The 12,928-nt window shown below is 29.0% G+C and overlaps 1 protein-coding gene across 1 annotated transcript; it reads left to right on the top strand.

Moving 5' to 3' along the window:
• The first annotated feature begins 3,459 nt into the window (after positions 1-3,459).
• On the top strand, positions 3,460-4,232 carry LOC103575135 (uncharacterized). The gene is made up of 2 exons (XM_008554790.2): positions 3,460-3,605; positions 3,692-4,232. The coding sequence occupies exons 1-2, from the start codon at positions 3,555-3,557 to the stop codon at positions 4,145-4,147; spliced, it is 507 nt and encodes a 168-aa protein (XP_008553012.1). The 5' UTR covers positions 3,460-3,554; the 3' UTR covers positions 4,148-4,232.
• The last annotated feature ends 8,696 nt before the right edge of the window (positions 4,233-12,928 follow it).

Raw genomic sequence — 12,928 nt, 5'->3', positions numbered from 1 at the left:
AATAATATTTGAATCATGCTGCAACAACTTATTTCAAAAGTAATTTACGGTCCATATTCTCTAAATGACATTGCGGATTTAAGTAAAAGTCAGTTTAACATTTCGAAAAGTATTAAAGCCTAGAAATTGTGATGTAGAGAATTAAATCATAGCAAACAGTCTTTTTGTACGCCCGGAAAATTTTATTTTCATCGGTTTTTCTCCACTTAAATCATCTCCCCTAATTTTAATTTTATTTTCATAGCAAAGCGTTAGAATCATTCAGTATATGAAACGAATCGAAACTACAGATAATAATGAGCTAATTTATTGCGACATAAAAAAACGAAAAATATAATTATGATAGAGATAAATAAAAAAAAATACAGTATTGTTAATTAAAAAATAAAAAAAAAAATAACGATAATAAAAATCTTGTGCCTAGTTTCAATTCGTTAATTAAAGTGTCTCTAAATCGTTATCACTTTACTTGTTATTATTAATGATTCGGATGACATATTTTTTATACCGTCTACATAATAATGTAGTTCAGGTGACAAAATTAATTATTAAACTCTGAATAAAAATAAATTGATCAATGACACCGGGGAAAGAGAAAAAAAAAATGATAATAATAATGACAATGAAATTCACCCTTCAGCCTTATTCGGATTTGAAAAGTAGAATTGTTATTTTAATGGAACAATCCTGGTTTAAGTTAAACTAAAACATTTTTAAAGCGACTTATTGTATCTTAGATTTTCTTGTTATAAAATATGAAGTGTACATCAATTTCATATAAATAAGCCCTGACGATGAAAATGAATGCTTTTCGGTTATCTCAATGTGGTATCCATCTAACCCCGGTCTCTTATTAATATAAATATAAGTCACGGGAGAGGGGTGGGGGTACACTGAAAAAAATAATCGGTAACGGTTACCGATTAAAATCAGTAGAGATTACTAATTGGAAATCGGTAACGGTTACCGATTATTTTTTTCAGTGTAGGTAAAATGGATACTTAAGGAAATACTAAGCTTTCGGGGACTCAAATACGTTAAATATTTTTATCATGAAACAAAAGTCATTAAAATTTTTTGACTGACAATATCGATTTTTGAAACAGATTAACTATCTACACGGGAAGAAAATTCTGGGAAGTTTTCCCATAATGGTATGGGAAAAGTTCCTATTCCCATTCAGGCGTGCCCTTACTACTTTCCCGAAGAAAAATAATAGGGAAAGGGAAAGGACCCAAAGGAACTGTGCTCCGATTGGACACAGTTTTTCCCCAAACAATAGACGAAATAGGACAAAGTAAAACACATAAAAAGGGCCGAAAAATCTAAAATAGTCTCAGTTTCTCGGAGTTTTTCAGTCTCAGTTCTCAGTCCTAGGTCAGTAAGGATGAGAAAATTTAAGTATAAGTGTTCTCACACTTCTACAGTAGTTCCGTACTAGTTTTTTATTTGCAAGTGTTATCACACTTTATTTTCTATTTAATCGTACAAGTGTCCTCACACTATATTTTATTAATTTTATTGCTAGTGTTTAGTAAATATTGTTTAAGTTAGTGAATAATTAGCTTAAAAATATCAAGTTAACGTCGAAACAAATTGTAACCGCGAATAGTACAGTAGAATCAGCCCTCGCAGTTTTGTGAATGCCGTAAAAATGCCGTAAATTTTCGGGATTTATGCACATGCCGTAAATTTACCGTAATAATTTGGTATTAAAATGGTTATTTTGGCCAGTTTTTTTCCTGCAGTTATGCCATATACTTACTGCACTTATGCTGTAGAGTTACCAGATTACTACAGTAATATAACTATAAAAATGCCGAACTTTTACCGAAAAAATGCTGTAAAAAAACTATAACAATACCGAACTTTTACCAAAAAAATGCTGTGAAAAAACTGTAAAAATGCCGAACTTTTACCAATAAAATGCTGTATAAAAACTATAATACGATAATGTAGTAATAATAAAATCGTTGATTTTGTGATAATAATACCGTCAGTATCCTGCAATTTCGCCAGATTTACGCTGATAAAATAGAAAATTGTAAAAAAATATGGTTTCATTTTTTGTTCGCTTCTGCATTTAAAATCATCGAAAATGTGCAAAATGTAATATTTTTTATTTTATTTTATTGGTTCACACAATTCTTACTCAAACAAAAACATGTAAGTGAAAATAACTATCTGTGAAAATTGATGTTTTCAATTTTCTTAAGTTTGTTTGTATCCATCTGAATACAATTAGTAACATATTTCAAGTAAGTGATTTGGCATAATGGCTACCAGATCCGACTTTGAACAAATAGGTCTCGGGATTGAGTCCACGAGTTAACGAGTATTTTTATTTTTTTTTTTTTTTTCATGACAGTTATTTAATATATAACTTTATAAGGTTCTATATAATTATATAAAATTATATTTAACTGAATAAAATTTTATATAATTATATATAAATTTTTTTACGGGTAGAACAGTTTGATGCTGCAAAAATGCCGAAAATATACTATAAATATGCTGTATAATTACTGTTTTAATTCTGTGAAAATACCGTATTTTTTCTGTTTTATTACCGTAAATATTAGGAATTTATTTCGTAAATTTTTGGTAATAATGCGGCAAAAAAACTGGCTAAAATAACTCGAGTAATACCATATTTATGCAGTATTTATACCGTATAATTCCGGTATTATTTCGGTATTTCCAAAACCGCGAGGGAGTGAAAACAGAAATATAATAATCAGTTTCCACAACTTTAGGTACTGTAATCTTTAAGTTTATGTATGCCACAATATAGAAAAATTTCTAATACACGGAAATATCATAAATGAATGTATTGTATTCAAAATTCTATAGTCCTCTCTAGTATTGAAAATGAATTTTATCGTAACCATTTTAGTGTAAATTAAAGTCAGGTGACTAGCCACCCAATACTTTTAATATCAAATTCATTGTATTCACATCATCAAAATTTCAATTGTATAATATATAGTAGTTTAATTCGTATATTCAACATCTTTCATTTAAAAACAAACCTTCCAGATAATTACTCAGTGTGATCCCGGTCTATTGGTCGAAAGACTAGGGCCGAAAATAATAATAATAATAATTTTTCCAAATATCACAGTACATGCTACTTTTTGGACATAACAGACGATTAAAACAGATTATTGCATAAGTTTTGAGACCTATTTCAAATTATATTTTTTAAAAAAGTTTGCCTAAATAATTTGATTTCAACATTTTAAAAAATGTGCAATAACGATAAATAAAAAAAAAAGATATTAATAGAAATCATATCGCTCATTTCGATTAGCTAATTACATTGTTTTTTTCATCGTCTTCACTACGCGTTATGATGGAATTCTCTGATAAAACGTCCTTGATATTATATAGAGAGAGAAGAATGCCATTAAAATGATTAAAAATATAAAACTGAGTTGGCACATACGTGTCAGTAGAAGTTTGGCTAATGAAAAATATAAAAGAGGTATATAATGACCGTGGCAGAATCAGGAAAATTAGTTCCTTAAGAGTAAATATCGAGAGTCTTCACGATGAATATTTCAATTGCTTGTTTTGTGGTTGCAGTTGGCTTGGCTAGCCAGGTAAGTTTTTAATAGATAAAAGTACATTTATAACAGATATTTGCTAGACTGCTGATATAATTATGTAACCTTACTGTCGATAAAAGGCATTTTTGACTGCATCAGTTCCAACGCATCCTGATGCCGGTAAATCAAATTCTGGATCTGATGATATCGTGGAACGAATAGTGTCCCAGTTATCTGAACAAGTGGAATCGTTGGAGAAGATTTTAAAAGATGTTCGACAAAATAATATAACTCAAGCTATTGCGTCGGCAACTGATATCGCAAACGAAAAGGCAAGCCTTGTAATTAGCCATGAAACAAAAACTAAGATCTATAAATTGTTCGATTCTATTAGAACAAGTTTATCAGATATTACTAATTCAGTTTCTAAGGCTGTAAGCATCGACGATATTTCTGGAATACTAAATTCTTTAGAACAGGATGCATCATCTGCTTTCGAAAAGAATCGAGACTTTATTCCTGGTGGAAAAGAAATTTCTAATACTTTCAATAATTTTCTTAACAGTTTCAAGGACGAAAGTAAAAAAAAAAATTAATTAATTCGATTAATGTTAACTCTGACAAAATGTATATCAAATTGTTATCAACAATAAATGATTAATAATGTGAAAAAAATTTAACGCAGCAGTGGTTAGTCAATTTAATTACGTACACTGTAACAAATAAGGTACTGACATCAAACTCTCTATGAGTTTGACAAATTTCCTCTTCAGTGAAACCAAATTCGTTTGAACCAACGAAAACTAGTTTGTCTCAGGAAAATCATTTTTATTTAATTAAGATCTCTACTAGAATATGACGAATTGCTTAAGTGTTTCTATTAAAGTTTTTAAGTTTGACCATAATTAAACTAACATTTAATTGAATAGTAAAATATATATCGCGTTACTAAAACCAAAAGGGCGTATCTCAAAATATACGCCCTTTTGGTTCTGCAGAACCAAAAGGGCGTATAAAATTTTTTTTTTTTGCTCCAATCAATGTAAAAATATTGAAAACATTAAAATATATGGAAAAAACGAAAAAAAAAATTTTTTTGTTTTATGCCCTTTTGGTTTTAAGCAAAAATTTTTTTAAAGTCATAAGGGCGTATCTTATTTTTTCGGTTTATTATTAATTATAGGTCAGAGTAAGAAAAAAAATTGCAAGGGTAATAAAAATTATCACTCCACAACTTAATTTATCTGAACAAATATTTATTTGAATAAAAAACCAAATTTCTTTATTTAATTTTGATCGAATCTTAAGTTTGTCACAATTTTTTTAATTCAACAATTAATGTAAAAAATATGTATAATTCGGGAACGAAAAAATTCTAAATTCTATGAGTGCTGTGAAATTTAATTTAATCAAATTAAAAAAATGCACATTTAGATTGTTCAATTTTTCAAAGGTGCATTTTTTCATTTTTCAATCAAAGTTTCATTTTCTGTTTCCTGTTTTTTTTTTTTTCTTTTTATTTTCAAAAATCAATTACCGTTGTTCTTGAGAATTGTTTTGGTTCTAGAATACCAATATATCAAAGCAAGTTCAATGACCTAAATCATTTTTGTGCATCAGGCACCGTCCCACAAAAATATTATCAATATTATTAAAGATTAATTTTCAGCGATGGTAATAGTTTATAAATTTTTTTATTATTGTCAAGTTATGTTCTAAAAAAAATTAAAAAAATTTTTTTCATACTCTTAGGTACAGATGATTCTGACGATGGAGATGGTATAGGACTAATACCCTGATGAATTTATTTTTTCTCTATTTTTTATTTGTTTTTTCACTTAAATAAATATTTCTTCATATAAATTAAATTGTGGAGTGATAATTTTTATTACGCTGGCAATTTTTTTTCTTACTCTTACCTATAATTGATAATAAATCGAAAAAACAGGATACGCCCTTATGATTTTAAAAAAATTTTTTCTTAAAACCAAAAAGGCGTAAAACAAAAAAAAAATTTCTTTCGTTTTTTCAATAGATTCTAATGTTGTCAACATTTTTACATTGATTGAAGCAAAAAAGTTTTTTTATACGCCCTTTTGGTTCTGCAGAACCAAAAGGGCGTATATTTTGAGATACGCCCTTATGGTTTTAGTAACGCGATATATAAATATATATTAGTGAGGTCCAAAACAACCGACTTTTTAACTTCCCGCTAAAAAAATCGACGATTTTCAAAAATTTCGGGAAGTTATTGTTTTCACCCCAATTTTCGAAAATCGAGTTTTCATCAGATGTCGACGTTTTGTGAGGTCCTAGGAAGCTATTCTGACTAAATTCAGAATGATGTCCGAGTGTGTGTATGTGTGTGTGTGTGTGTGTGTGTGTGTGTGTGTGTGTGTGTGTGTGTGTGTGTGTGTGTGTGTGTGTGTGTGTGTGTGTGTGTGTGTGTGTGTGTGTGTGTGTGTGTGTGTGTGTGTGTGTAAACTCTTTGTAACTTTTGAACTAATGAATCGATTTGGATGGTTGAGGTGGCAATCGAAAGAGCTTGTTGGCCATCAACTTTTCTGAAAATTTCAGATTATTTGATCGAATAGACTCGAAAATATTTGCGAATTACGAAAAAAAAAAAAATTTTTTTTTAGTTTTTTATTGATTTCTCAAAAACGACTTATACGATCGACTTCAAAATCTAATCAGCTCTAGTACTCAATAAAAAGCGTCGATTGCCACGTCAAACATCAAAATCGATTGATTAGTTCAAAAGATATCGGCGTTGAAAAATTAAAAAAATAACATTTTATGTTATTTTTTCCGGATAAATCATAATATAACTTACTAAAATGTGCCTGATATCATACCAACTCATTTTTTTTATGGTTTCTTTTATCATATAACGTCATCGAACTTGGTTTTTAGTTTAAATCATATTATCAACAAAAAAATCGATAAAACGTAGTTTTTAATATTTTTATCGGATATTTCATATTTTATTGTTTCTTACATGAGTCAAAAATTATTTAAATCTTGATTTTGATCCCTGACATTGATTTCTGCCTCAATACACTTATTTTACTGAACAAAATCAGGAACTAAATTTTAAAAACCGCTTCATTGATGATTTTCGATTCTTAAATTTTCAAACTTCAGCATAACAGGTAACTTGTTAGAGCTTGAAAAGATCGTAAAAAAACAATTGCATGTGGTAGCATTTTCGAGCTCGAAGAGCTCGAAAATATATCTACACTAATGTTTTCGAGCTCTTTGAGGTCGAAAACAGCAGGAAGTTTTGGGGCTGGCCCGCAGGGTCAACCGACGCCTAGATTTTTTTTTGAGTCTCTTATGAAAATTTGTTGGTTTGAAATATTTTAAGGTGCCTGACCAAAAATCAGCTCGATAAGAAATTTTCAAGAGATCGCTCACGAATTTTAAAAATATCAAAAATGTTAGAAATTTGGATTTTTATTTAAAATTTTTTTTTTTCTCGTGGCAGCAATAGTTTATATTTGTAAAATAATGGCTACGCTGAAAATTTCAGCCGAAAATTTAAGTATTTAAAGCTTGCTCAAAAATTTTGAATGTTTCGAGTGCTGTCTCTTTCGAGCGATCCTTGAATATTGATAATGAAGCTTCTCAATTTTTTCACCATCAATTTGCATCACAATTAATGAAAATATAACAGAGAAATATAAATAATAAGTTATTTAAATACTTTTTTATTTTTTTAATCAATTTTTAAATTTTTTCGCTTATTCAAAACTTAACAAATTTTATTGTTTAAAACTGTCCTGTATATTTTTGTTTATGCGAAAGTTATATTTTACTGAAATGACAATAATTGACTAATAAAAAAATACAAAAACTAATTCAAAGTATAAGTCACATATTATCAGTTAATATTAAAAATTTTTGAGCGCCGTTTAAATATTTAAATTTTGGGCTAAAATTTTCAGCACAGACATGGTTTTACAAATATAAACTATTGCTGCTACGAGAAAGAAAAAATATCGAAGTAAAAAATCCTAATTTCAACCATTTTTGAGATTTTCAAAATTCGTGAGCGATCTCTTGAAAATTTTTTATCGTGCTGATTTTTGAAGAGCCTTCTTACACCATCGTAAGCCAACAAATATACATAAGAGACTCGAAAAAATAAAAAAAATAGTTGGTTTTTTGAGCCACCCAAACATATATATATATATATATATATATATTTGCTTATGGGAACTATTCCTGTGAGTATGGTAATCATTACCAGCATTATTTCACATGCGATATGGAAACTGTTATCATAATGATGGGAATTATTCCCATACTTATGGGAACTTTTCCCAGAAAGTATGGGTCTATATCCCATAATCCCAAGTAATCATTACCATAACGGTATGGGATGATATTTCATAAATGTACTAGGAACAGTTACCATAAATTTCTGTCTATGCAGACACAAATCAAATTATAGGAAATAAAATTGTGACAATAATTATTTTTGCTTCTATTATTTATTGTATATGAAAAGATTCAACATCCTGTTCCTTGATTTATTTGATAAACACATTGATTACAGTATTTCAAGTTAGATTTGATTATGCAACAATGTATCACAATGAAAAATTGATGTACCAGGATTGATTACGAGATTAATGATATAAAAGTTAATATAAATGATGCAGAAAAAAAAATATCACCACTTTGAATTATAACTTGTTCACAATTTTCAGTTACTTGTAAGTATAATCATGAAGCATTTGTTGATTCAATTTGTAATGATGACTACTTTGTCACTCTACTTAGCGTTTGCAGAAGATGTAAGTTTTTAAAAATTTTGAATTCATTTGAAAGTTAAATAACTAGTAATAATAAATAAATATTATTAAGATACAAATAAATAAATGATTTTTTAAAAAATATTTCGAATCAAGTATAAATCTTCGACGCTGCCGATCAGTTTGTTCTGATATTCGAATGTAGATAAAACCCACAATACGCAATAAATCGAGTTTATTTTTTTTTTCTTAATTATTGTCAGAACACTCTCATCCACAGCTACGATGATCAATAGTAATTAAAATCCTTAAGTTAAAATTAATAAATAAAATTAATTGTAGATAATTGAAATTCATTCGTTGGTTTTGTTTTACCGGCCATAACCCAGATAGCATTCAAATCAGAATAACTTATTTATAATGGTTTTTAAAAGATGTTTTTTGGAACTCTTATAATAGCTTCTTAAATTCATCAGCTTCATCTGAATATATATATATATATATATATATATATATATATATATATATATGTATATATATATATTTTCTTAGTACTTTATAATACACGGAAAGACAATTATGGGAAGTGTTCCTATGCATTATGGGAATAGTTCCCAAATGGTATAGGAACTGTAGCCATACTATTATAGGGATGGTTTTTGAATTTTTGTTTTTATGTTTAATGATATTTCTGTGTATTGTAAAAGTGATTTTCACACTTTTCTTTATATAAATATACTCACGATAGTATGGGAACCATCCTCATTACAGGAATTATTCCCATAATGGTATAGACACGATTCCCACAATGATATAGGAAATATTCCAATTGCATTATGGGAACCATTCCTATAAAATTATGGGAATCGTTTCCATACTATTATAGGAACCATTATAATAATGCTATAGAAATTTTACATATAATTTACGGAAATAAATCCTATAATTTAATAGAATAGTTCCTATATCTTATGGGAATGCTTCCCATAATAATATAGGAAGTCTTCCTTAAAATTATAGAAACTATCCCTATAATTATAGGAACCATTCCCATAATGGTATGAGTAGCATTCCCATAATTATAGTAACTATTCTTATAATTATGGAAAACTTCCCTATAATTATGAGAACTTCTCCCATAATTTTACCAAATTATGGGAACTATCCCCATAATAGCATGGGTACCATTCTGATACCATCATGGGAACCATTCCCATAATGGTATGGGAATAGTTTCTATATCAATATAGGAACCATGTCCATAATATTATGGAAACTACTCCCATATCATCATGGGAACTATTCCCATAATGGTATGAGAATTATTCCTATAATATTATAGGAATGATTCCCATCGTGGTATAGGAACGATTCCCATAATATTATGGAAATGATTCCTATAATGATATAGGAAATATTTCATTTGCATTATGGAAACCACTCTTATAATGCCAAAGGAATAGTTCCTATAATTTATAGAAATAGTTCTTAAATATTATGGGAATGATTCCCATAATATTATAGGAAGTCTTCCGATAAATTAGAGGAACCATTCCTATAATTATAGGGACCATTCCCATAATGGTATGAGTAGCATTCCCATAATTATAGTAACTATTCTTATAATTATGGAAAACTTCCCTATAATTATAAGAACTTCTCTCATAATTTCACAAAATTATGGGAACTATCCCCATAATAGTATGGGTACAATTCTGATACCATCATGGGAACCATTCCCATAATGGTATGAGAAGTATTCCTATAATATTATAGAAATGATTCCCATCGTGGTATAGGAACGATTCCCATAATATTATGGAAATGATTCCTATAATGATATAGGAAATATTTCAATTGCATTATGGAAACCACTCCTATAACGCTATAGGAATAGTTCCTATAATTTATAGAAATAGTTCCTAAATATTATGGGAATGATTCCCATAGTATTATAGGAACCATTCCCATAATTATAGGAACTATTCCTATCATAATGGGAAACATTCTTATAGTTTATGGTCGCAATTTCTATACCCGTAAAGGAAAGACTTTCACCAAATTATGAGAACCATCCTCATAATTTTCTTACCGTGTAGAGTCAAAATTAATACTTCCTTAAGACGCCATGAATTACAGTAGAAGGAGAAGCTCTTTATGACTGTCTTCTTGTCAAGTTAGATAAACGCATTTTTACAGAATTCTTTTTTACTAAATGTATAAAAAAAAAAAATCTTTGAGAACTACTTTAAGGGTATTACTGAATTCGCTCAATGGCGCATTCGACATCTTGAGAGATTTTTAGTGACTTCATTCTCTGGGATATCTTACCTTAGATTTGTTTATGATAAAATTATTTTTGAAAATGTTGAATTTATCAATTATAATAATCGGAAAATTATTTCAGCCTATAGCACAAGTAAAATTAGAAAAAATAACTATAAATACTGCGCCAAACAATCCATATTTTGGTGAGTGGTCTAGCAAAATATTGGATTCTGGGAATGCATTCTCTTTGAAATTCATAGTAAAAAAAGATTACCCTGATGAGACCTCTGATATTATGGTAATTTATTTAAGTATACTATAGATAAATTATTAACTTAATTAAGAAATTAATTTAAAAATAGATAAAAATACAAGCTGAATTCGAGGGGAGTCTTGTCGCTGACACTGAATTTGAAGTATGTGATATGTTCAAAGACGAAGATGTCGGCAAAGATTTTTTCGAAAACGGAGTATTTGATGATAAATTCCCTAAAAGCTGCCCAATCAAAGCTGTAAGCATGTTTATTTTTTTTGACTATTTACTTTCGTTTAGATTTATTTATTAATTTATTTTATTTGTTCCAGGGGGACTATGAAGTCATCAAATACGCAATTCCAACATATAAACTACCACCGGGTTCGCCAGATGGTAAATTTGTTATAATAAAGTCTATATATAAAACTGGTAACGATCCGTACCTAACAATCCAGTATGAAGGTGAAATAATTCACCAATAATTTGACGTGTTTGGATTCAAACTTTCAATGGTATTAATCTTGGTTGTGGTTTTTATTTCTGTCTCTCTTAAGTGCACAGCAACAAAATGTTAATTATTAATTATTACTGAGTAATAATTATAATTTCACATGTTCAATAGATGATAAATTTGGTTTAAGAAATATAAAATATAATGAATTTTTGTTGGGTTTTAGAGTTTTCATTATTTCTTTGGTCCCTTTTATTTTCGTCAGGTTGTCAAGAAAAAATATAGTCAAGGCGTTTTTTTTAGCCTCGGCCACAACATAAAGACGGTAAAGTTAAGTCCTCCTAGAGAGTAAGTCGCCTTCGGAAATCGTAGATAATTTTCGGTTTGTGATGTTGACGTGTACACGGGAAAAAAATTATGGGGATGGTTTCCATAGTTTTGTGACATTTTTTCTTTTACCAGTATAGGAATTACGACTATAAATTATGGAAACAGTACCTATAATTATAGGAATGTTTCCGATAATTTTAAGAATGTTTCCCATAATTATAGGAATAGCTCCTATAGTTATGGGAATGCTATCCACACCATTATAGGAATAGTCCCTATAATTATAGGAATGGTTTCCATAATTTACAGGAAGCCTTCCTATTATATTATGGGAATCATTCCCATAATATATAGGAACTATTCCTAAAAATTATAGGATTCATTCCCATAAATTTAAGGAACCATTCTGATAACATTATAGGAATGGTTCCCATAATGCAATTGAAATATTTCCTTTATCAGTATGGGAATCATTTCCATAATATTATGAGAATCATTTCTACAATATTATGGGAATGGTTCCCATACTATTTTGAAAATATTAACTTTGAAAAAAAATGTGAAAATCACTTCTACAATACATAGAAATATTATTAAACATAAAAAAAAAATTCAAAAATCGAAAAAAAAATTCGAATTTGGCAAAAAAACATAAAAATTTTCAACAGAAATTTTTTTTCAGTGCACAACATTCAAGAAAATTTTAATTTTGGAAATAAAAATTGAAATTTCGATAAAACCTCAAATTTTGAAAAAATTTCTACACTACTTCGCAAATAAAAAATTTATGATATTATAGGGATGGCTCCCAAACCATTATGGGAACAATATGCAATATTCCCATAATATTATGGGAACAATATGGAATAGTTTCAATAATATTATGGGAATGGTTCCTATAATGATATGAAAATAGTTCCCATAATGTTATGGGAATAGTTCCCATATTGGTATGGGAATCGCACCCATATTATTAGGGATGGTCCCTTTAATATATAGGAACCATTCTCGTTATGGTATGGCTACGGTTCATAATCACACTTTCCATAATTTTCTTTCCATGTAGCAACAGCGTGGTATAAGACTTGTTTTTCATTAGTGGGGGTAAAACGGACAACGACTTATTTTCGAGGAAGACTTTAGGGTCTCCGGAAATGAGCTCCTTTGCGCACGCCACCCAATGCTCGAAAACTGAGTTTTCTGGACGAGTATGACAAAAACATAGTGCGGAAATAGGAAAGTGATGTATAGCACTGGTGGTGAGATATATAAACACTCAATTAAAAACAAAATGTGGTAAGTATAATAC

Source organism: Microplitis demolitor, chromosome 6 (assembly GCF_026212275.2).
Source record: "Microplitis demolitor isolate Queensland-Clemson2020A chromosome 6, iyMicDemo2.1a, whole genome shotgun sequence".
Classification (NCBI taxonomy): Eukaryota; Metazoa; Arthropoda; class Insecta; order Hymenoptera; family Braconidae; genus Microplitis; species Microplitis demolitor.
The sequence above is the reverse complement of the archived record's forward strand: the minus strand, read 5'-3'. Positions and strand labels throughout refer to the sequence as shown.

Coding starts and splice junctions, on each gene's coding strand:
- LOC103575135 (XM_008554790.2), top strand. CDS start 3,555: ATGAATATTTCAATTGCTTGTTTTGTGGTTGCAGTTGGCTTGGCTAGC. Junction 3,606..3,691: donor CAGTTGGCTTGGCTAGCCAG/GTAAGTTTTTAA, acceptor TGTCGATAAAAG/GCATTTTTGACTGCATCAGT.